The sequence below is a fragment of the Danio aesculapii genome, chromosome 3 (assembly GCF_903798145.1).
Source record: "Danio aesculapii chromosome 3, fDanAes4.1, whole genome shotgun sequence".
NCBI classification, from domain to species: domain Eukaryota; kingdom Metazoa; phylum Chordata; class Actinopteri; order Cypriniformes; family Danionidae; genus Danio; species Danio aesculapii.
In genome coordinates, this window is record NC_079437.1 from 44,928,107 (window position 1) to 44,955,292 (window position 27,186).

Below are 27,186 nucleotides of genomic sequence, written 5' to 3' on the forward strand. Positions count from 1 at the left end.
CATTGTTATGTATACATACATACTAGAACAAAAAAGTCAAATAAGAAGTCACACTTTATTCTTAAGTGGTATTTTCGCTATTAACAAAACATTAACTGTGACTTTTACATCCAACTTTAAGTATTGGGTAAGATTAGGGATGTAGAATAATTATTTGAATTTTATAAGACAAATAAACAGCCAATATTTTAATAATATGCAGGTAATAAGCCACTAGTACAGTGAGAATTAATACTTAAATTATAATGTTATCCAAATAAACCTAATTTTATCTAGAATTAAAATAAAAAAACATAAAATAAAAAATAATTATAATAATTAACTATTATAATAACTAATTCAAACAATTCATATACTCAGAAAAGTGCAGTTCACTATTTTACTGCATTTTTGTAAATAAATTTAGTAAGAATTTAAATGTATATATTCTATAAATTTAAATAAATATAACAGATTAAAAATAATAACCTGTTGAACAGTACTAGTTGTCAACCACAATAAAAAAATACAGATTTCAAAAGTTAATAGTTAGTTAGTTAGTTAGCTAGTTAGTTAGTTAACAGTACTATATTTCTGCAGTCTGTTTGTGTTGCTCTGCAATAACACTTCAGAAACGCCAGCTGGCAGTAGGTTTTTATGTTCCTCTGTGTTGAGTTTCTTCGTAGGTGTTTAGTTTGTTTTGAACGCTACCTTAATGTACGAGTAGCTAAAACTCACTCATTAAGAAGCAGGCGAATGTGCAACAACTTTAATCATAAGGCAAATATAAAACAAAAGTTTTCATTTAGAGCCCCTTCACATGACTCGACACTTGTAAACAATCGCTCCATTGAGCTCGCAGCTCTCAGCACCGCCCACACTCATCACCGTTACCAAGGCAATAAATCACAGAGCTTGTGCTTTGCGTCGTTGCGACATGTAGTTGCACTTTTAGAAAGGTGCGTGCCAGCGTCGGCGTCAGCCATGGAAAGGGCTATGCGACCACACGTAGGCTGCGATGGACCATATGCATTTGCTGGATGCAGAAGTATAAATCAGCTTTAAGTCTTCAGAAGTTTCCACAGTGAAATGAACCTTCAACTATTCCAGCTTATGTTTTACGCAGCGGATGTCCTTTCAGCCACAACCCAGTACCAAGAAACATCCATACACACTCATTCACTTGTACACTCAAACACTAGGGACAATTTAGTTTATTCAATTCACCTCTAGCACATGTCTATAGCACCCAGAGGAAACCCACAAGAATATGGGGAGAACATGCAAACTCCACACAGTAAGGGCAACTGACTCAGCCAGAACTCAAACCAGTGACCTTCTTGCTGTGAGACGACATTGCTAACCACTGAGCCATCGTGCCACCCTTCAAAAATGTTCTTTGCAATAGTTTTGATAATGCACAGCACTGCATTATCAAACATTTAAAATGTCAAGTCTTTCCACTTAAAGCTAAGATAAGTCCTTGTCTTCAAAGTGACAGTTTAATTTGTTTACCAAACACTAAGTCTGAAATTCTAAAGATAATGTTTGAATGCTTGAAATACAGCCGCAGTGGAAATGATCTGCCCTCTGACCTCAGAGAAATTCACATGACAGTAAAAACAGTGGATCATTGGTTTGCGAAATGCCTCCTCACAGAGAGAATTCCTTCAGCACATTCCCAAGATGCTCATTATTGGAGACCATGTTCTTGAATGATCTCAAAACACAGCTTTGCAGACCACTATATGACATTTTAAGGAAAAAAGAATTGACGTTGGCATTTATGAGATTAAACCAATGACATTTTAGTTTTTTTTTTTTATGTATCTGCCAATTTGGATGTGGCTTTCTGGCTTGCCATAATGATTTTTTAAGTCTAAACAAATTTGTGTCTGTAGATTTCAATTACAATTCAGCTTTTAAAAGCCATTTTCTTAAAACGAGTTTTTTCTCATAAACTGAGCCATAAATCTACAGTTATATTCATTTATATATTCTTAAAATGTGTGCAGACAGATGTTCAAATATTAATTGGTTGTATATATATATATATATATATATATATATATATATATATATATATATATATATATATATATATATATATAGTTGAAGACAGAATTATAAGCCCCCTGAATTATTATCTCCCGTTTATTTTTCCCCAATTTCTAATTTTCAGCATATTTCTAAACATAAAGTTTTAATAACTCATTTCTAATAACTGATTTATTTTATCTTTGCCATGATGACAGTACATAATAGTTTACTAGATTTTTTTCAAGACACTTCTATACAAAGTGACATTGAAAAGCTTAACTAGGTTAATTAGGTTAACTAGGCAGGATAGGGTAATTAGTCAAGTTATTGTGTAACGATGGTTTGTTCTGTAGACTATCGAAAAAATATAGCTTAAAGGGTCTAATAATTTTGACCTTAAAATGGTTTTTAAAAAATCAAAAGCTGCTTTTATTCTAGCTGAAATAAAAAAATAAGACTTTCTCCAGAAGAAAAAATATTATCAGACATACTGTGAAAATTTCCTTGCCATGATCAAGGCTTGCAGATTGCTGGTGATCCTTGATCAGCTTTCAGCTGTGTGTGTGTAATCATTGGAGAACAGTACAGGTGTTTGTGAGTGAGCATGACGGGATTTGTAGTTCATAAGGTGACAGAGTTGTAGTCCAGTTGATGGTGCATGCCTGGATCGCTGGTGATCCTGACAAACATAATTTAAGTGTATTAACACACATGTATATATATATATATATATATATATATATATATATATATATATATATATATATATATATATATATATATATATATATATATATATATATACACATATATATACACATATATATATATATATATATATATATATATATATATATATACTGTATATATATATATATATATATATATATACATATACATATACATATACATATATATATATATATATATATATATATATATATATATATATATATATATATATATATATATATATATATATATACATATATTCACATGCAATTATATATTTGAGAAAATATTTATTCATATTTAGATATAAAATATATACATACTTGATACAAATTTATATTTCAATTTAAATATCTATGTGACTAAATTGTTTTGCATGTTCCACATAATAAATGTGTGTGTGTGTGTATATACATACATATATACATATACTTATATAAATGGACATCATCACACATATCAACAAATGAGAACATTTGGGGAGGCCTAATGGTGAAGCAATCATATTAACCAAATATTTTTTATTACCGGAGTACTCAGAGTCTGAAGTGCCACTTAGTTATCATGTGTTTAATTGCGATTAAAATTGTGTATTTTAATGAAATTTAAATATTATATCATAATATTTTAGAAAATGTAATACTTTTTTTCCAGTTTTCAATGTAATGAATCAAGTATGGTAAGAATTATTTGTTACTGCATAATCCATACCTCCAAACTAACTGTAATATTGAGTAAAGAAAGCTGGAGATCTTGCTCAGCAAAAAACACACGATTACACCAACAAATAACCTTAAATGGTCAGAAAATACCCCAAAAATAAGCCCTACTTATTAAATATTTGACGAAACAGACTGAGATGTGGTGGGGTCTGGGAAATGTTCCTCCTCCAGCATCATGAAGGGGCCCGAGGCAGGTGGCTGGACGCCATGCTGGATATCCGGAGCCAGTCCAGAAGCAACATGCTGATGCTCTGTACATCCGCCAAGAGCCAAACCTCAGCCAAGTCTACAAAACCCATTCATCAAGGAGCTGTAAAACCCAAGGCATATCTACCTGTCTGTTTTATATGCACCTGTACACCTCAGCCAAGAGCTGCTCTCATGGATCTACCTGTAGCTTTGTCACCTATACACCTGTCTGGCACATCTGAACGTGCGCTTATACGGCAGAGACCGCTTTCCAAGATCACCTCACATAATGCATTAATGAATTCAAGATTTATGGGAGTTAAACATAAACCTGTCACAACTGCAAACGACTTTGAATGCCTGATGAGGGAACCTGTTCACCTTGGTTATATTCAGTGCATTGTATATACAAGGGCGATTCAGTGGCGCATGGGTAGCATGTTCGCCTCACAGTAAGAAGGTTGCTGGTTCAAGCCTCGGCTGGGTCAGTTGGGAGTTTCTGTGTGGACTAAATTGGCCGTAGTGTATGTGTGTAAAAGATAATGTATGGATGTTTCCCAGAACTGGCTTGTGGCTGGATAGGGCATCCGCTGTGTAAAACATATGCTGGATAAGTTGGTGGTTCATTCCGCTGTGGCAATCCCGGATTAATAAAGGAACTAAGCCAAAATGAAAATGAATGAATGTATATACAAGTGTGGAGCATGAAGAGACTTAAATTCTCTGTTTTTATGCTTTATTCATACTTTTATTTTGTAAACTACTGATAAAATTTCTTCCAAATGTAAAATACAAATGTTGTCATTTAGTTTATAGAGGGTTTTTTTTCTAATTATGCATAAAACTACACAAAAGAGACATGTTTTCAGTAGGAACAGTTTATAATATTTTTAGACAACATAATAAAGGTATTAAAGGTACAGTAGGAGATAAAGGAAAATGCTGACATTAGCATGAAAGCATTGAAAACAATAGTGTTTCCTTGCAGACTGAAGATATTAAAATAACGTCATTTAAAAATTCAGTTTCAAATGACACTATCATGTCTTTTCCAAAAAAACAGCTGCTTTAGAACTTTTAAATGTTTTTCATAAATATGAGAACATTAAAGGGTAGCTAAATCTCCAACACTATTCTTTAAAACATCACAATGTCCTTTCCTGCAATATCTGAATTTATATTCTGTGCAAAATTCTTTATATATACAGTACAGTTCTTTGTAACACAAAAAAATTAAATTTAAATATGTACACCTACATAAGTAACCCAAACAGTATCATGTCTTAACACTAAAAATAAAAAATAAAAAATTACTCAGGTTTGAACTCAGGTCGGCAGCATCGTAAACTAACATGCTAACCACTGGACCACAATGGCGATGTTATGCTGGTGTGTCTGTAATAAAAAATAAGTTATGCACTGTTATCGGCAAGACTCTTGCCCACAGTGTTACTTTCTATTGATGGCTTAATCTTTTTCTTCCCTTTTTAGATTTCTGATCAAGTAATGTCAGATTTATTAATGTAGTGAATCATCTGATTTTCATTGAGCAGGTGTAATATTCTTTATTATTAATTATTCGAATTCTTATATTCACTAGGGTGCCGTTTAGGGTTGAATGATCATCAATACGTCATCATTAACCTGCAGGCTGCATTTTGCTCACAGGGCTGCGATAAAATAAATAAAAAGAGCGAAGCTGCGGCAAAATAATGAATAAAAAGAGTGAGGCTATGGTCAAATAAATAAATGAAAAAAAGTGCGACTGCTGAGAATGCAAGCAGCTAGGGACACCGGCCCTCACGGCCAAAAAACAGACCGGCCCACCGAGAATTCTCCCGATCCTCCCGATTAGCCAATCCGGGTCTGATGGGGGGGGGGGGGGTCTCCTCATCCACCACCAGTGTGCAGCATCCACCTGGACCATATTGCGCCAGACCGCACACCACACACCAGATGAAGCCAATTAGGATATGGGAATGGTTAGTAGGCAAAGATGGACAAAGGCCAGTGGACAAATTTGGCCAGGACCCCCACTCTTTTTCGAAAGACATCCTGGGATTTTTAACGACCACAGAGAGTCAGGACCTTGGTTTAACGACTCATCCGAAAGACTTTTCAGATTTCAGTCAAATGAAAATGTACGACTTTAAAAAGTAGGTGTAGCAGCGAACCCCACCCTTAAACCCAACCATCATTGGGGATGAGCAAATTGTACTAAATTGTACGAATGAGATCATACGTAATTCAATTAGCCACTAAATCAAAACGTTACGAACTACTGTAAAAATTGTCTAGGATTATTTTCAATTTTATCTTTAACAGCATTAATAATGTAGTTTAATTAAAATATAACCAGTTAAATAGACTTCAGCATTAATTTAGTTGTTCAAATGAGATGAATGACTGTTAAAATGCAACCAGTATGAGGATCAGCAGCTGAGCGCTGAAAATCCATTGAAAATACTGACGTCAAATAAACGTTCATATTTTAAAGTGAAATATGGCACGGAACAATTAAATTTAATGGGGACTTTTAATTCTGAATAAGCCAGCTCAGGTGCTTCCAGGGAACTTCTGGGGAGATTAATGCCATTACAAACTCGTCGAGTTTTAGATCTGGTTTGTTTAAAATAAATCATCTGCACTACCTGATCGAGACACAATATAAAGTGGGTCTCACACAGGACACAAAGCACTGCATTAAATTACACTGAAATGCACCATGTCTTTAAAATATGGAAATGTATTTCACCACAGTATTTTTAATAGACTTTTTCCGCTTAATGACGCTTTAAATGGCCTTTCACCTCATTTTATGCTTGAACAACACTGACTATATTTTGAAAAAGGAACCTTATGAAATTGAAATAATCACATCAATCTTTCAATAGAAGTTTATCTCTATTTATGGTGGGCTTACGACTTATTAAAGATCATACAATGCTTAAAGCCCAAAATTTAAAACTTGCCTACTCATTATAGTAAATTCTTGCAACACTGGCCCTGAATATTACTGAGGATAATGCACTTTTTTTGTAAAAAATTCAGAAGAGGCTCATGGGAGATCATTGTTTGTGTGCGAGAAGAACTGCTGCTGTTAAGACAGATTGGTCAAGAGTTATTTGATTAAAATGTATGACTTACTCATTACTAACTCATCATGTAATTAGCACCATTATTATTTTACCCTGGACAGAGAATGAGGTGACACCATGAAATTGGGTCCAAGAGATCACTAATTGAGTATTAAAAAGCAATTGTCGGACAATAGTGATTGTGATTTAATAGCCGAACAATCAGAGCAGCCATATTATGTCATTTATTTTCCATTGAAAGTCAAAGTGGGCCTGTAATTATATCAACTCTCGAAAACATATTCTATTGTATTGAGGACAGGAAAAAATCGTACAGGTTGTTGAAGGTAAGTAAATGAGCAATGCTGTTTTAATCCAGTTTAGCTCCAACTAGTGTCTAATAAAGTGAATTAAGGAATCAACAGATTCCTCACAGTCCAGACTATGCCAAGATTCATTGCATGACAATGGGATGTTTTTGAGTAATACACTCACCATCCACTTTATTGGGTACACCTGTCCAACTGCTCGTTAACACAAATTTCTAATCAGCCAATCACATGGCAGCAATTTAATGCATTTAGGCATGTAGACATGGTCAAGACAATCTGCTGCAGTTCAAACTGAGCAACAGAATGGGGAAGAAAGGTGTTTTAAGTTCTGTGGGCTCAAATGCCTTGTTGATGTCAGAGGTCAGAAGAGAATGGCCAGACTGATAGAAAGGCAACAGTAACTCAAATAACCACTCGTTACAACTGAGGTATGCAGAAGAGTGGTGGTGGTGTAATGGTGTGGGGATATTTTCTTAGCACACTTTGTGCCCATTAGTACCAAATTGAGCATTGTGACAACGCCACAGCCTACCTGAGTATTGTTGCTGACCAATGGTGTAGTCGCACGTATACTCCATATGCTTACTTTTTCCACGAGCTTGGGTATTACGACTTCTGAGGATCAATAATTGCGTATACCCTTGGTATACTCACCTGTTTGGCTGATAAGACTTCCCTAATTTGCGTGTATTCGCGACCCCCATTAACTGTATACCAAAGGTTTTTTTTAACTCTCATCCTAATTTGTTGCAATTGGTGCATTTTGTTTAAATTACGCCATTCCCCATCCTCTGACGACCGCGGCAGCTGTGAGAATTTTGTGACCTGACAAGTCAAATTAATGATGTCTCGCTGAAACGCTCAGGTAAATTTATAAAACAGCACAGCCGTCGCTTTAGCCCTCCTATATTTCTATTCAGCCTCCCTAAAAGTTTTGCGATAAGCTCATGAACTGTACACTACTAAATGATCACCTCAGTTCCCTTTAATTTTGACATAAAAATGGCGGTAGACTTTCGCTGCTCCATTTTCAGCAAGTTTTACATTTAATCAGCAAACCACGGCTGTGCAGAGTGAGAGCTGAAGGTGTGTGTTTATCGATAGATTGTTATAATATCTGCACAAATGCAGGTCTTTACTACAGAAACACTTGTATAACATGTACCCCAATGTCATGGAGGAGCATTCAGGTTTCCCCATCTACTGTTTCCTCGGCGTCCCCCCTTATCATCACAGCTGTTTCCTCCAGCGAACATGCAACTCTTAACAAACATTTCGCTGTTTATTTCAAAATTAACTATGATTATAAAACACATTACAGTGCATGTGGCATTAACTATATTATACATTCATGCACAGGATTAAACAGTGACAGAAGCACTCAGTGAATATATATATATATATATATATATATATATATATATATATATATATATATATATATATATATATATATATATATATATATATATATATATATAGCTACTGAATCAAAGAAACATTGACTTTTGTCATTTATTTGCCTACTTTCGTTTAAAATTTGGGTTGGGTGTAATAGTATTTTATAGGACTACACCACTGTTGCTGACCATGTCCATTCCTTTACAGTGTACCCATCTTCTGATGGCTACTTCCAGCAGGATAATGCACCATGTCATTAAACACAAATCATCTCAGACTGGTTTCTTGAACATGACAATGAGTTCACTGTACTCAAATGGCCTCCACAGTCACCAGAACTCAATCCAATGGAGCACCTTTGGGATGTGGTTAAATGGGAGACTCGCATCACTACTTGTGCAGCGGACAAATCTGCAGCAACTGCGTGATGCTATCATGTCAATATGGAGAAAAATCTCTGAGGAATATTTCTGGTACTTTGTTGAATCTATGCCACGAAGGATTAGGGTAGTTCTGAAGGCAAAAGCGCGTCCAACCCGGTATAAGTAAGGTGTACCTAATAAAGTGGCCAGTGAGTCTATGTTGGATTACACTTTTAAAAGCATGCATTCAGTTTATATTACAACAATTTGAACATAAAATCCCAAAACTTTAATCCCAAGACTTAAAATTTTAAATAAGATTTAACAAAAAAAATATTCATTAAAATTTACAAAAAAAAAAAATTTAAGGTAAGTGATAGCAAACAATTTATATTGGCTAAATTTAAACAAACAAATTAAATTTAGTAGTGTTCAACTTCATTTGTTTGTTTAAATTCAACTCATGTAAATTGTTTGCAACCATTTACCTTAAAAAAAAGGAAATCCATTGAATAATGTTTTTTTTCAGCGTGGAAGAGTCCTGAACATTACTGCTGACCCCAAGCAGATGGTTTAGGTGCTATTTGACAAGATCAATCCTCCAAATTCTAGACTGCCCCATTTAACATTTCTCAGTTTTTCATCCTTTGAAGGATGGATACTGTTAATTTTACACAGCTAGTGAATCTGAAGACACTGATTAGGCCATTTGGGGTGCTTAATTAGGGTAGGTTGAATGCTTTACTTACTGTAATATAAGAATTATAATAAATATGAGTTTTCTAGTCAAAAAGGGCTTAAATAGCCTCTGAAGTTTTATTACTTGGAAATAATTTCGACACCCAAGTTTCCGAGTTGTGCAGGCTATAAAATGTAAGCATAGGGATGGGAAAAACAGTTGCTCCTCCTTTTTTCCACTGCAGTTACATCATGTTGTTTTGTCTTGAAAATAAGGGGAATTTTGGCTGATACTGACAAACAGTAAATCTTTACATTTGAACTGTCATGGTCAGCAGCAAATATAAAAAGACAGCAGCAATCATCTGCTTACTTATTTTGTTATCATCAAATTATTTTGAAGGGCATCCACTGTGTAAAACATATGCTGGAATAGTTGGCGGTTCATTCCACTGTGGCAACCTCTGCAATAGAGACTAAGCCAAAGGAAATAAATGAATGAATGAATGAACGAATGAATGAATTAGCATGTACTGTATTTGGCAAAATACCAGAATCATCAGCAAGCTGACAACATAACGTGTTGAAATATACAGTTGATATATGTCAACCAACGGGATGTCCTGTAACATTATTCTTTCTGACAACAAACCACTTGAATCGCAACACATTCATAATCATGACTTGTGGTAAGTAGGACATTTCTGATAGCATGTGAAGGCGAGACACTACAGGATAGTAGCCTTTCAGCAACATGTTTAAACACTCCTGCTTTATTGGATCTGCTTGGGTTTATATTGGGTTTTGTTATATTTCATTGATTTTCCTCAATACAGGGAGCACCCAAACGAGTCAGAACAACATTAAACCAGCCAAATCCAAACAATGAATATACTATTTTTAGTATATTATACAATTACCATCCCAATATATCCAAGGAAACTCTGAATGAACCAGTGAAGGGCTTTGGTTAAGATCTTGTTAAAACATTGTGTCACTGATCTACTGTTTGTACTAATCGGTAACGTTATACATTGTGGTTTACACTGGCTGAACTCGCAGTGAACATCCTTTGAGAATCAACCTCAAAATGTCCTGCGTCTTTTGTTTACTGAAAGCAGTCCGCTTGGGATAGGAGTCTTAGCTAAAGTATTAGCTGTAAAATAAACTATAATTTGAGGGAACTCCCTTTTTATTCATCAGTCAGTATACAGTAAATCCTCCCATACTGACTCAAGACCACAGGAATATTTCCCACACAGTGAAAATGACTCTAGCAGTCCACAAAATTTATCTCCACAAATGTTTAAATCATAATACAACATATAATCTAGGACATTTATAAATAAACACAAATAAAATCAACAATTAACTTACTATTATACAAGAGTTTCATAATTATGGTGGCTTGAGAAAGCCAACATACTGTTATACTACATAAACTTAATCTTCTTTTTTTGAGACTAATTTCTATATGCATCTCCTCATAGACCGTTCATACTACAACCACCAAACTTACTCCAAAACCTAAAATTCGGAAAAGGCCCATTGACTTAACATTGGACCAAACTTTGTGACCTTATAACATTGCGCCAGACTGTCATACAAAGTTCGGCTCATTTAACTCAGACTAGCAATCTGCCAATCACAATCACTGATGACCTTTCAAGTTACTAGCCACACCCTAGCAACCACTTATGGCACCCTAACAACTGTCCCATAGATTCCATTATAAAAAAATTGCCAATGACTTTACATTGGACATACTGACAACATATTAAGTCATACTAACAATATTAGAAACATACTAATCACACTAGCATCATGCTAATTCACCCTCTACACATACTAGCAACATGCTTTATCATACTAAATTCATGCTAACAACATGCTAATTTATGCTAGAAACATGCTAGTTCATACTAAAACCATGCTAACTTGTGTAAGCAACTGCCTAGTAACTACTCAGAACACCTTAGCAACCACCAAGCAACACCCTAGCAACCATTTAGAACACCCTAGCAACCACCTAGAACACCTTAGCAACCACCTAGCAACACCTTAGCAACCTCCTAGCAACCACCAAGCAATGGCTTAGCAACTGCTTAGCAACCACTCAGAACACCCTAGCAAACACCTAGCAACACCTTAGCAACTGCCTACCAACCACTCAGACCACCCTAGCAATGCCTTAGCAACCACCTAGCAACCACTCAGAACATCCTATCAACCACCTAACAACACCTAACAACACCTTAACAATGACCTAGAACACCTTAACAACTGTCAAGCAACACCTTAGAAACCACCTAGCAATGCCACAGCAACTGCCTAGCAATGCCTTACCAAGCACCAAGCAATTACTCATAACCCCCTTGCAACCACCTAGCAACACCTTAGCAACAACTTAGCACCTTAGCAACTGCCTAGCCACACCTTAGCAACCACCTATCAACCACCTAGCAATGCTATAGCAACTACCTAGCAACCACTTAGAACACCCTAGCAACAACCTAGCAACACCTTAGCAATGACCTTGCAACACTTTAGCAACCAACTAACAACACAACAATTACCTAGAACACCCTAGCAACCACCCAGCAATGCCTTATAAACCACTCAGAACAACCTAGCAACCACCTAGCAACTTCTAAGCAACGACCTAGCAACCACTCAGAACACCCTAGCAACCACCTAGAACATCTTAGCAGTCAGCCTGAAACAATCTAAAACAATGACTATGACACAAATCATAGAAATAAAGCTTCTTTTTTTGGTCTCTTGTCAAGACAAGATCTGAAAGTGCATGGATTAAGCCAAAGGAAGGCTATACTACTCTTAATTTTAGACACAATCTTACTTTTTCTCAGATTTCACTCTCCGGAGCATCTGTCATCGTCATAATTGGATATGTGTTAGGGCTTCCCCTACTGTAATGCACCTAAAACACAGGTTGACGTAAAACTCGTCAATGGCGTTTACTGCAGGGAAAGAGTTAACTAAATAATTTATCGATTTGATGCACAATATATTAGGCTACCTGGCATACATGTAAAGCACAAATAATGTCCTTCAATTCGGTCACGTTCAGCGGTCGTGTCACCCTTGAGCCAATATCATCTCCACCTGTCTGTTCCATTGCTCCATTTGCTCCAACTTTCTTTTGCAATCTAAAAAACTGAGACTCATTTTCCTTCAAACCATTGTACATTCTTTTACAGAAAAAAAGCCTTTTTTTGTTTTAAAATTATTGGTTTCATTTTATTTTACATTAAAAACGTAATACAATAGTGTTGTTAATGCTGTTCAATTTGTTTTTAGTTTTTTTTTCATAAAAAAATAAACACAACAAAAAGTACAGATAAGTGGTATCGATAAAATAGTAATACCGTTAAAACCTTAAAGATACCCATCCCTACTCAGAACACACTAGCAACTACTCAGATCACCTTAGAAACTGCCCAGCAACACCTTAACAACCAGTAAAAACACCATTGCAACCCCCTAGCAACACCTTAGCAACCACTCGGAACACCCTAGCAACCGCCTAGCAAGAAACATGCCAATTCATACTAGAAACATGCTAACATACAGTTGAAGTCAAAATTATTAGCCCCCCCCTATGATTTTTTTTTTCTTTTTTTAAACATTTCCCAAATGATGTTTAACAGAGAAAGGACATTTTGACAGTATATCTGATAATGTTTTTTCTTCTGGAGAAAGTCTTATTTCTTTTATTTCTGCTTGAATAAAAGCAGTTTTTAATTTTTTAAAAGCCATTTTAAGGACAAAATGATTAGCCCCTTTAAGCTATTTTTTTTTGATAGTCTACAGAACAAACCATCGTTATACAATAACTTGCCTAATTACCCTAACCTGCCTAGTTAACTTAATTAACCTATTTAAGCCGTTAAATGTCACTTTAAGCTGTATAGAAGTGTCTTGAAAAAATATCAGGTAAAATATTATTTAATGTCATCAAGGTAAAGATAAAATAAATCAGATATTAGAAATGAGTTATTAAAACTATTATGTTTAGAAATGTATTGAAAAAAAATCTTCTCTCCATTAAACAGAAATTGGGGGGGAAATTAATGGGGGGGGGGGGCAAAAAATTCTGACTATGCCAACTGTTTCAAACTTCTTCAAAACTATTTCAATGATTTAATTTTTAAAACTACTTCAAACTTTCAGACGAGGCTTTCTCAAGCCACCATAAAGTTTGTCTTTCTAGTTTAACATCCAATCACAGTTAGACACAGTTTGAAAATCAACATTTAGCACCTTCTGAAGACGAACATAATTGAATTACTGGTCCTGACCCCTGACCTCAAGAGGCCTGGAGCCAAACCCTCTATAGACAGCAAAAGCCATGAAGCGAGGAAAGATGGAACAATACAGCTCAGACATGCCCAAAGACACTCAAGAAACGCTCCCAGCTCACCACCCCTCAGCCACACTTTAACACTCTTTCCTCAAAAAAATAACCCATTTCAAATCTCACATTTCTTTCTGTGTTGGATCCTATTTCGCATGGTTTGTCTTTCATCATAGTCTTCTCTTGCTTATTCTTTTCCAAGAAAGCGTAGGATGCTGGTTTTCTGCGTGGAAGTAATCAACTGAGATCTCCCCAATGGACCAATGCTAAATGAAACAGATGGACAGATATGCTCGATGCATAAACGTGATTGAGGTCTGTTTCATGTTATCACTAATGTTTGGAAGCTGTTCACAATAGCGGCTGGGTGCTGTTCGAAAAACCTGGAATCCCCCCCATCTCTCTTCCCTTTACGAGTCATGCTCCACTAAACCCACAGTTTGGCCGGAATGAGATTGTTTAATACCATCTCATCTCGCACAACATGCAACCAGACCCGCAGGGAGTTTTGGCTTATCTGAAGCAGAATCTTTTCTTCCTCTAGTGTGTTGAGTTTTTGATGGCAGTATGTGAGCTTACAGATGGTACTGTGAAGCACTGTGGGATGCTGGATCCAGCGTACTCAGATCATGGGAACTGCTGAGTGGACGCCACTATTGTGGAAGGGAGCTGAGCATCATTACACATCAGTCCCACATTCCTTAGCTTGTAAGGTTTGTTTTGTGATATTTGCTCACTGTTAGACGTCCAGCCGAGTCCACTGTAAGTGGGTCCACAAAGGAAACACCTGCATCTCTCTATAACCGCACTAAACACTGCTGTTCCCCACCCCAGAATACACATTTAACACATAAACCGCTCCCAGTCTAGCGTACTGGAAGCAGACTGAGCCTTAAGCCTAGGTGCACTTTGTAAAGGTGCAATTTAATTTACCATTTTTTAACTAATTTTCATAGTAAAAGTCCAGTTACTTCAATAAAAATCCTCACAGTTAAAGTTCCCTTGAAATGAAAATAAAAAAGTAGATGTTAGTTTGAGTCAATAGTTAAGCATATCTGTAAGCTAGTGTGCTCCAAAACAGTGACAATTCCTTAGAAGATAAACCTGATATAAACATCCAGAGCTTGCTGTTTGTCACTTCCGCCTAAATAGATCAACGATTTTTTTTTTCACGTCACCTTATACTTCAGTTTCTCGTCAAATCTTCTGACCAATCAAATGCTGTACAATGAGACAAGCCCCGCCCCCTTCAAGATGCTTCTCAATTGTTTTTTATTTGATGCGCTTAATCTCAACCAAATGTTATTGGCTGATTAGGGAAGGGGCGGAGCTACTCTATGTTCCACCCTCTCTCTGTTGAGCGAAGACAATGGCTGTTTTTCAATTCCAAGAACATAGAAAATGGACCCACGTTCTTGTGGTGAGCGGTCTTGCCAAGTTGCCTCAGAAGAACGAACTTGGGAGACTTGGTGTCTTGTGAGAAATGAGATGCTGTGCTCTTCCTGATGGTCACGCAACCTTCACATGTTTTTAAATGGAAAATTATTTAAACATTACAGAATTCCTACGAGTTATTGTTTTTCCCCTTTTCACGATATATACTATGCATAAAAATATTATAAATATACTTCGCACAATGCAAATAAAACAAATTTTAATATGAATTTCAGCAAATAAACACCCTTAATATGTTTCTGCCTTAATTAAGATTTTCGTGGTAATGTTTACTTTCAGCGTCTCATTTAGGGAAACTCCTGACATAAATAAGTTATATCTCTGAACTTTAATGATAAATCTATATAAAATGCTGCGCTTCCCACCTCCTTTATTCAGCCGCAATGACTTCTAGGAGCGAGTTTTCTGCTCAAGTCTGCATCGATGCGTCCTCGATATCAAGAACAGATCTGGGAATTCTCAGGCATCCTCCGTTCTTGCGGTCTTGAGTTTTGGAACTGAACTTTAGCAGATGACATTACACGAGAACACGAGGACGCAAGAACGCTGAAGAATGCAAATTGAGAAACACCCAATGACCAAATATAGGAGTGAACTCGCTCAACAGCACTCAAAAAGCAAGCGGGATAATATTTACATTAGTTTATTTGCTTTAAATGCTCATGTTGCTCATGGTTTTTCTTTGAGCAGGTAAAATGAAAGGTGCAGTTTGTATATCTGACTGCTTGTATTAAAGGACAAAATTGTATTACAAATAATATATAAATTTATTTATTTAATATAGATTGTAATAAAAAAAATTCTTGTGTTGTGAAGAATAAAATCTAATTGTGGATGGAAAGCATCGTCAATGCACCGAGATATCGAATTGAACCGAATCGATGGCATGATAATCGTAACAGAACCAAAACGTTAGACCATTGTAGGTTCACACTCCTTCATTTAAAGCGCTTTATCTCAACCAAACACTATTGGTTGTTTTTTAAAGGGGAGGAGCTACTCTACATTCCAGCCTCTCTTCATTTTTCAATTGAAATTACATCAAACGTTGAATAAAAATGCACATTTCAAAGCACTTCACTGCACCTTTAAAGAATGTTCTGTGAGGGAAGAAGATTTCCCAAGGTGATTTCACACAGTTCAAGCTGGCCATGCGAGTCTGATCCTACTAGGACTAGTAATTTCTTAAATAATCACAACACAGCTCTAGGTGCTTAGACAGAACATTGATGAGAAAAGCCCAGAGGACTGGTCCTAAGCAAAGACCATATGGCGCTTTTGCACTTAATGAAATTATTTTGATATGGCTCACTTTTAGCGGGTTTCAATTGTATTATTATTACTGTAGTACCACCTTGGATGCGATTCTAAAAGAGATTACCAAAATGTGATGTGTAAACACTGCACGCAAATTAACATGGCTGTACAATGATCAACAGACAAGTTGCAGACTTTCCATTTGCTGTGAAATGTCTGTCCGAATGTTTATAATCTGCTCAGGAAAGATGAAGTGTGCAAGGCAAGGAGGAAAGTCTCAAAGGCATAGTTAACCTAAATATGAAAATTCTGTCATCATTTACTTTCTATTGATTTGTTCCAAACCTGTTTGAGTTTCATTCTTCTGTTGAACACAAGTCAAGAAATGTTGAAGAAAGCCGTTAACCTATAGCCATTGACTTCTATAGCAATTCTTTTTCCAACTATCGAAGTCAAGGATTACAGGTTTTCAGCTCTTCCCCTACATTGCCATCATGAAATTTTAGGGCCAGAGAAGTATCCAGACAGTGCTCAGCAGAAGTTTGTTCTGTAGTTAATATATAATATATATAGTATATTGATGAAGTTTGTAAATTGTGGAGCTGCGCATCGTAGGCATGGGCCGGTGTAAGGTTCTGATGGTATGATAACCTTAGATATAAATATCACTGTTTCACGGTATCACTGTATTGAAATTACTGCTCTAAAATATTTTCTTTTTTAAACGTCTGGGTAAAAAACAACAACTTTTTTCCCTTTGAACACAATATATTTTAATATGGGAAACATTTATATAATTTAAATTTAAATATTTTGGAACAGTAAACATGTCAGGCTAAATAATTCAAAAGAATTATTGACTTCTGCTCCCTTCATTTGGCTCTTTGGAGATCTTTTCTACTGGAGATACTGTTGTCCTAAAAAAATAAAAAAATAAATTAATTAATAAAAAAAATCATACTTATACCTTGGGAACAGTATAGCAAAAAATTTTGACGGTTTTAAAACCTTGACTTTTCCAAACCGCAGTATACCTTGAACACGGTTATCATTATCGATGGATTTGCTCTTCAGTGTTTGGACTTTCAACAGTAAAATTAAGCCACACTGAACTGAACTAAACTAAACTTTCAGTTTCTGTTTACTAGAACTATTTTAAGCTGTTTTGACACAATCTACATTGTAAAAGCACTACAGAAATAAACACGAATTGAATAGCTCTGAAAACTTTCACTTTAGCATCTGATAGCCTCGTCATATAGTATGTGCAGAGTTCAGTTGGTAGATGTGTTGGAGAGTATGAATCGATGTTCATTTTAGCCAATCACAGACGTTCCTGTTGAGCACTTGCTGTCTCATTATCTCATTTCTCAATATCTCATTATTATTAGCAGCATGTGATGTTAAGTTAGCTGTCTGGTCCAGATGTTTTTCATGCTCTATTTTAAGTTTTTGCATAGGCGAGCCTCTTTAATGCATCACTGAGTGGTTCACACATAAAGATTGCAAAGTGCCAGTCACCAGCTAATTTTCCCCCAATCACAGCTCAAGTTGTCGGTGAGCTCGTTGAAAATTTTGTGCTTAAATAGGGCTTAAAATTCTGTAGTGTAAACAAGACATAAGGTAGGATGTTGGTTTGCTATTTACTTATTAAAATGTAGATACAAGTTGTGATGGAGGTACAAAAATTCACATTTTTGTGCCAAATAATTTTTTTATTCAAGAGTAAAATTTCATCCATGCTACTGACAACAGGCAGGAACACTTTGATAGTTTTCTATGAGTATTTTGCATTTTATATTTCAAAAACTGTATATTATTATTTTTTTAAATGAAGTTATTAAAACATCTTTCGGAGGGACTTATTTAACTTTTTCCTCAATTCTTTGGGTCCAAATAGACTGAAAAGAAGCCTTTTTAACTTTTCCCCCAACCTCCCACTACCCTGCATAAACTGTACCCATACTAGTGAATGCTGTCTCTCATCAAAAAATCAGAACACATTTCTGACGGCATGATTTTGAATCACCGCCGGGTCCAGATATTTAGTTTGCCAAATAACTCACGGGTGTCTGCGATTCATCAGACCGGAAACGCAAGCTCGTGTGACAAGTTTTGCAGTTCGCTGCAGTGCAAAGTTTAAGCTTGGTGAACTCTGACCTGTGAAATCGCATCACTTGACTGCGTGAGACCAATCGAGGATCAAAACATGACCTCCCTGGACAGTAATTCAAAACATGAACCAATCGCTCGCTTTTTTTAATGTCTAATCATCTTGTTTAATCCCGCCCCTTTTCGCACGCACAAACTCTAGTGTGACCACAGCATAAAGCTGCGGTCACACTGGGCATTTCTCCCCAAAGAATTCCATTCATACGCACGCGAATGCGTCAGACCGGAAATGCAGGGTCGCATGTTTCGCAGATCACTGCATTGGAAAGTTCAAGCTTGGTGAACTCTGACCTGCGAAATCGCATCACTTGACTGCGTGAGACCAATCAAGGATTAAAAAACGACCTCTCTGGACAGAAATTTAAAATATGGAGCAATCGCTAGCTTTTTAAAATGTCTAATCATCATGTTTAATCCCGTCCCTTTTTGCAGCGCCGTACGGCAGAATTTTGCAGGCACAAACTAGTGTGACCGCAGCTAAACTCTTCCTTCAAGGGTTCCTGGAAGGTCAATAGCCTGCAAGGATTAGCTCAAGTGCTAATTAAACACACCTGGATCCGCTAATCAAGATCTTCAGTCTCACTAGACGCTTCTAGGAAAGTGTGTTGGAGCTGATTAGAGACTAAATATGCAGGACATATGCAGGATGTGCGGTGTTTGCAATTTTGGGGTTTGTCAGAGTGATCCCACATACTGTAGTGACTCAAACCACTGGTGTGATGGCTGCTGTTTACTGAAAGAGCATTTGAGAATTTGGCAATATCTGCAAATCTATTTAGTATCAGATCTGCAGAATTTGTTTTTGCTTACAGTAGAAGTCAGAATTATTTCGTGTTATTAGCACCCCGGTTTATTTTTTACCCAATTTCTGTTTAATGGAGAGAAGATTTTATTCAACACATATCTAAACCTTTTTAATAACTCATTTCTAATAACTGTTTTATATTATCTTTGCCATGATGACAGCCCTGCTGAAAAAAACAGCTAAGATGGTTGGCTTTTAGAGGGATTTTGGCCATTTCCAGGCTGGTTTCCAGCCATTTTCAACCTGGTCTTAGCTGGTCAGGCTGGAAAATGACCACCTAAAACCAGCTAAAACCACCTTGACCAGCCTGGTTTAAGCTGCATAGCTGGTTTTTGCTGGGATTACAGCCTGGTTAGGCTGGTCAAGCTGGTTTTAACTGGTCATCTTGCAGCCTGACCAGCTAAGACCAGGCTGGAAATAGCTTGAAACCAGCCAGGAAATGGCCAAAACCCCTCTAAAACTGGGCTGGTCAACCAGCTAAAACCAGCCTAGACTAGTTTAAGCTGTTTTTTTCAGCAGGGAGTAAATAATATTTGACTAGATCTTTTTCAAAACCCTTCTATACAACTTAAAATGACATTTAAAGGATTAACTAGGTTAATTAGGTTAACTAGGCAGGTTAGGGTAATTAGGCAAGTTATTGTATAATGATGGTGTGTTCTGTAGACTATCGAAAAATATATAGCTAAAACTGTTTTTATTCTAGCCAAAATAAAACAAACAAGACTTTCTCCAGAGGAAAAAATATTATCAGACATTCTGTGAAAATTTCCTTGCTCTGTTAAACATCATTTGTGTAATAACAATCGTTTCATACAGATTACGAAACCAAAAAACTTTGCTTTCAAGTGCACTTGGTTCATTTAAAAAACTTAGTTCAAGATTGTATATATTTCTTATGTCTGTGAAGCAAGTATTCGCTGAGATTCCAGTGTGATTACCACCAAACTGTGGTAAAAGCACACATCTGGTTCCCCGGAGAATCGTTGGTCTATAGCAATCTATGATTGGCTCCTGTACTAGTAGGCGAAGCTTCATTCACCATATTGACGTTACACTTTTCCCCATTCAAAAGAATACGAGTGACATGTCTTTTGTATTCTATAGTCTTCGAACCAATGAAGGGAATCACTTTCCTCAAATCATTTGAGTAGTCTCAAAAGGGTTTACAGTGCAGTATCACTATTGACCCTCAAAAGAGTAAAATATTAAATCAATGAAATGTCACTCAAAAGTATATGAATAGTATAAAACATACAGCTGCAGTCCCAGTTCCAGTCTCCTTACTTCACAGCAATTATCACCTGGGACAGCATTTTATCATGTGATTTGATCCAAATCAAGCACTTAAAACCAGCAGTTTTGATAACATCTTTGAATTTGGAGTTGATTAGAAACATTCATGACTCGAAATAGTTTCCAATGTAGTTATGAACATGTTCGCAAAGTGAAGTGACTTGTAGAAAACAGCAGGATAGGAGAAGTTTACATGGGCATCATGATGTAAATGAATCACATCGCTCTTCCACAGGCTTTTGATGCAAAATAGAACATACTGTACGACCATAAAAAGAAAGAGGATGGAGCTCTGCTTCTGTGAGCCAGATGTTTGTATTGTTACTGGATGGATGACACATTTTACACGGCAGCACCGATGGCCCAAGCTCCTCAGCAGCAGGGAAGCATGTCTGTTTAGACAAGGAAAAGGCTCTTTCGAGTGGAAGCTCCCATCCCCATTGGCCTCTACTCTTTCACTATTCTCATCCATACTGTTTCATGTATTTGTTTGTTCAGTGGGATCAAAAGGGACATGCGTGGCCGCTCTCCTGCAGGAGTTCCCGAACAGGCCGTGTGAAAGATGAGGATGGAGAGAGCACAAACCAGCATGGACCAGACACACATGACAACCATAAAGAGAAGATGCAACATCCACCCACAGTCGTAAGAAGTCAAAGCCTTTGAAGAAGATAGGGCTGGATATAAATATGGAGGGGAAGAGAGAGAGAAAAATCACAAACTGAAAAACTGCCTTTGTTCTCCATGTCAGACAAGACAACAAACTGTGGCTCCAACGTTCAACAGTTAAATACATGAATCTCTTGCTAGACTTTCTTGGGTCGACCATGCAAATAGCTGACTCAACTAACCACATCCTGCTCAGACATATCAAGATCCACCAGACAGCACTGATACCACCATGGCTGCGCATATTGCATCGTCCTACGTCTCTAAGAACATCCTTCAAATTGACATGAAGTTTGATTTTTCTGACCTAAAGTGCTTCTTGAACTGCTTAACTACCATGATTTTTTTGAAAAACCAACTGGCTGCAAAAATGTCTGCTATAAATGTTGAATCTTTTTGCTATTTGCTAACCTATGATGAAAATCATCTCTGTTTGGACAGAACTGTGTGTAGGTATATTGCGTCCACAGTCATATTGGAGTGATATAAAGACAATAACTCTCTTTTTAAATTTTCTGATGTTAAAAAAGGATCCAAATCTTTCTCATTTTGAGGTTCACCGCAATGTGACATAGGAGTGTGGTTTCCCCGCCCACCGAATTGATAGTCAGCCGCGTATTAACATGTTTCCGTAGTAACACGTATAACCATATCAACAAGACAGGACATGCACAAAGCAACCGGGATTAAAAGATCTGTTCAGCTCTCTGTGATCATCAATCATCCTCAAATGTGATCAAGAATGAGTTTTACAAGTTTAAAATGTTTGAAAAACAGTGCATGTTTGTAATGAATTAAAGTGATTTTACCGTCTTTATCACCGCGTGTCAGTACAATAATAAAAGAAGACGCTTAAATCCTGGTTTGTGGACATTAAATCAGGTTTATTTTGTACATTATCATAACCGATATCCATACACAGGGCCGGAGCAAGCTAAACTGCCGCTTTAGGCAAAGGACGATCACATTGCCCTCAACCAGAAAGAGTAAACGAAAGTGACACGTTAGCAAAGTGAGGACCGGGGGGAGGGTGTCGCAAAAAAAAAAAACTGAGGACGTGGGTGGTAAGGGAGGTGTCACGAATGCCGCCCTCTCTATTCTGCCGCCCTGGCCGCGGATAGAACTGCTGAGGACACGGGTGGCGAGGGAGGTGTCGCGAACGCCGTCCTCTCTATTTTGCCGCCCTAGACGGCCACCTAGGTCGCCTCTATGCACGCACCAGCCCTGTCCATACAGCAGTGGATATTAATGGGTATCCGGTCACATTTGCGTGCAAAAACAGGGCAAAGTTAAATGTGCACACTGTACGTGTACATGAACTTTGTAACGACATTGTCTCGTCATTGCAGAAAGGCTTGAATTAACTCCAAAACAAATACATCAAATAATCATTGGGAAAGTTCTTACTGCAGTATTTCTCACAAACGTTACGTGAGATCTGCTTCCTTTATGTCTGTCACTGTGCTGTTTATCTGACGCAGCCGAGGCGGAGATTGAGGCACACTCTGACAGGCACATGGGAACGGTGGGCGGGGAGAACTAGCATTTAAGGCACAGGCAACAAAAACAGCTACATGGTGTTTAGAGCAGAAAATTCCAACATTCTGAAAGGTCTAATAAATAATCTGATGGGTGTTTTGAGCTGAAACTTTACAGACATATTCTGGAGACACAAAAGACTTATCTTAAATCTTGAAAAAGGGGTAAAATAGGTACCCTTTAAATATATGTATGGAATAAAAGATATGCAATTCTATTTCTCATTATTTAAATCCATATTATATATTAGGAAGAAACCTTGCCTCTAACAACAAGTCATAGGTTGCAGTGCAACTACACAAGTTTGCAATGATGTCTGCAAATGTTTTTGGGACTGTGGATGCAGAGAAGGAGCGACACGGTGGCTCAGTGGTTAGCACTGTTGCCTCACATCAAGATGGTCGCTGGTTCGAGTCGTGGCTGTGTCAGTTGGCATTTCTGTGTGGAGTTTGCATGTTCTTTCATGTTCACGTGTGTTTCCTTCGAGTGCTCCGGTTTCCCTCACAATCCAAAGACATGTGGTACAGATGAATTGAATAAACTAAATTGAAACATAGTGTATGTGTGTGATTGAGTGTGTATTGATGTTTCCTAGTACTGGGTTGCAGCTAAAAAGGCATCTGCTGTGTAAAACATATGCTGGATAAGTTGGCGGTGAACAAATATTTAAACTAATTGGTTTTTTTTTTTCTTAGTTTGACTCTCCAGAACATTAAAGAACGTGTTTTTCCCCACCTGTTTTTCCCAAAGGTTTGATAAATGTTCGCGTTTTTAAACAGGACCATAAACGCTGATAAAGGACCCTAATTTGTTTCCCATATCTACTCTGGAGGTATGGTGTTGACATACACACTACACTGTACAATAGCAGATTTGGCCAACTGCCCAAGAGGAATTTTAATCTACTGGAGCAGGTCAGTAAGCACTCATTCACCTATGTCTCAAGCCAACGTTAAACAGTTTCACGGCAAACCGACATGAGTCACAAGCAAACACTAACATGAAGCGACAGTCTGCTGGAGGATTCTCTTCCTTGATTAATCCAACTATGTAAGCCTGTTAACTATAGCCTACCTGATCGATGACATATTTAATTTGCTTGTCATTTTCTCGTTCATGGGTAGGGTCAGGTATTATTTGGGTTATTCCGATATTGCTGTCAAATCCATACTTTTAAAATAGTACCATGCCTGAACTGATGTTTTTTTTATAAAGCCACAAAAAGATTACTCTCTGACAAACATTCATACACACAAAGCGATGACCCATACTTTAAGCGCATTTTATGTAGATAGATGCTAAGCTAATGTTAGACGACCTGTTGTCATCGGAGAGTGTGTAGTTGCTGCAGTCATAAGCTTTCAGAAATGCTTTCATTTCTGTATTTTTTCATTCGAAATGTGAAAACAAATTGGACACTAACATCAGTACAAAGATGTCTTGGATTTGCAGCATCAAAAGTTTTCTCATTGAGGAAATAAATGTTCCTGATCATTCAGAAAGCCATCAATGCAGTGATGATGCGTGTTCAGGCATTGAAGTGGTACTGAAATTAAGCACTGAAATTCATTGTCTGATTCAGTTTGGTACATACAAATTCTATAGGTAATAGTGCTGTATTAGTACCAGGTTTTGATACCTGTGGTTTAGTGTTTTAAGAAAAAAATAGGGTTATCCATGGGCATCCAAGATGTTGATGACTTTTTTTCTTCAGAAGAAGATTACAGAAGATTTTTAGCTGAAACTGTGGTTCTTGGTGATTCATAAAATGTAAGTCAATGGCTACTGGTCAAAAAAACATATACATGCAAACATATACAGTTCATGCAAAATAAAGCAAAATTAATAACATAAAAAAAGCAAAAGTAGCATTTTGATGAAAAACACAACACATGTCTCCATTCTAAACAAATGGCATCAAGTGCATTTGCTGTTTTGTAACAGGAATATTGGGCTTTAGACGGTCATGAAGGTGCTCAGGACCATTTTCCGAGGATGTGGATCAAAGTAATAATGCATTTGCAATAAATACATTTCAGTTGTTTTGCTTCATATGACATGAATGTTTTACCAAGAGCTACAGGTATTTTGTTTTGCCAGTTGACTTTTTAAGAACCACCAAGGACAATAATAATAATTAATAATAATTCCTTAAATTTTTGTAGCGCTTTTCTAGACACTCAAAGTGCATTTGGAATCTCCTCATCCACAATGTGTTGGCAAAAAAATCTCACTTAATCTCACTTAAAGGGATAGTTCACCCATAAATAAAGATTCTTTCATCATTTTACTCACCCTTCACTTGTCACAAACTTTTTTGAGTCTCTTTCTTTTGCTGAACCCAAAAGAAGATATTGAATGTTGAAAACCTGTAACCATTGACTTCCATTGTATTAATTTTTCTTACTATGGATAGGTTTACAGGTTTTTAGCTTTCTTCAAAATGTCTTCATTTTTTTGAAAACAATTTCCTTTTGTGTTTTGGAAGGTTTGGAACCACTTGAGAGTGAGTAAATATTGAGTAAATTTTGGGGGGTTCTATCTCTTTAATGTTTCACTTAAGAAAAAAAAAAGTCACATCTTAAAAAGGTCTAGATCTCGGATGGCCTTATGGTGACTTTTCGTTTTTGGGTGAACTATCCCTTTAAGGTTTAGTTTAATGGATGTTACATGACTTCTGCTGGACATACAAAAGATTGCACAGACAATGTACAGACCAACATTTGACACATGAATGAGCAAAGGGTGGGGCTAAGTAGGGTCATGAGAGGGGATGGCATTTTTAACAAGAAAACTGCTCCTGATAAAATAAACAGGAGTAAACTGATAACCAAAGATAAATAACAAACTATTAAAGACATTTTTTTTAAATATAATTGGAATGCTAATGTGCATTGTTTAGATAAGACGTAATCTATAATCATAAACTAAAGACGGCTGCAAAGCACTGAAGGAAATCGCTCAAAACAAACATACAATCTAAAGTTTAAGTAGATTTGGAAATCGGATTTTTAGCAAACATAAAGCGCATTAGCGTCTGTCAGTCATCCTGAACTCAACGAACAAGTTCAAACCAGCAGAACAATGAATATTCAAAGTTTATCTCAAGCTTCCTCTAGTTTTAACAGCTTGTTATAAAAAACTCGACATGGCTGCAGATTCACACAAACAGAACAATTAATTAAACGCAGGGTACTACTGACTCGAGTCTGCATCTGTAACAAGTGCACAGGAAATAAGTCTGTACAAATTTCACCAAAAAAAAAAACGATTTAACTGAGGAAAAAAGACACTTTAAAAACATTTGTTGTAAGTTATCATTGAGACTGCTTTACCTGCATGTGTCGTTGGGATGCACATAGAGAGAAGCAGCAGCAGTGCCGCGCAGAACACAGTCTCCTTCAGCCGCCGCATGTTCAGGACCCGTCACCTCCACACACTCGAGCAGCAGATTATCACTCACAAACACCACAAGCCATACATGCGAAGTGAAACAGGCAAGTGCTGCGGTCCCCGGTCGGTAGTTGAACAAGATGGAGAGTTTTTTTCCTCCTCTGAGTATCCTCCTGTCCTCCAAGACCGCTGAGCTCTGTCCCTCTCATTCAGTTTCTGCCTCCTCTCACTCGTTTCCAAACTTTCTCCCCGTCCCTCCTCTCCCTCAGTGATGATGCGTTTATCTCCACACACAGATGCTTTACGGAGACTCCAGAGGCCACGTGTCAGAAACTGGACGTGATGTGACGTTGCTACCATTAATTGACTGCAAAGTTCGTTAACGCGTTAGTTTAGGTCACTATTCACACTTAATAATATGACTTTTGCTGCTTGTTCAACTACTTATTTAAAATGAGTTTAAACAACATAATTCTCAGGTTTTCTTTGGGGATAACTGAATTGTTTTATTTTCAATCTACTTAAATTTATAAAAACTATTAAGTTAACTTGATTGTATTGGGACAACCTTAAGAAAGTTTGGAACCCAGCATTTTTACAGTGCATATTAACTGTTTTTTTTTTTGTTTTGTTTTTTTTGCATGCCTCTTATTAAGATATTGACTGTTCATTAGTTATAAAATATGAAGGAATTCTTATTCTGCATCCCA

At 36.9% G+C, this 27,186-nt stretch overlaps 1 protein-coding gene across 1 annotated transcript in view; it reads right to left on the reverse strand.

Moving 5' to 3' along the window:
- col5a3a (collagen, type V, alpha 3a) overlaps nucleotides 1-26,718 on the reverse strand; it is a 134,031-nt gene extending 107,313 nt beyond the window's left edge. The window contains exon 1 of the mRNA XM_056454092.1: nucleotides 26,419-26,718. Coding sequence (XP_056310067.1) covers nucleotides 26,419-26,497 — 79 coding nt within the window. The 5' untranslated portion in view covers nucleotides 26,498-26,718. The remainder of the gene's footprint in view (nucleotides 1-26,418) is intronic.
- Between the last annotated feature and the right edge of the window lie 468 nt (nucleotides 26,719-27,186).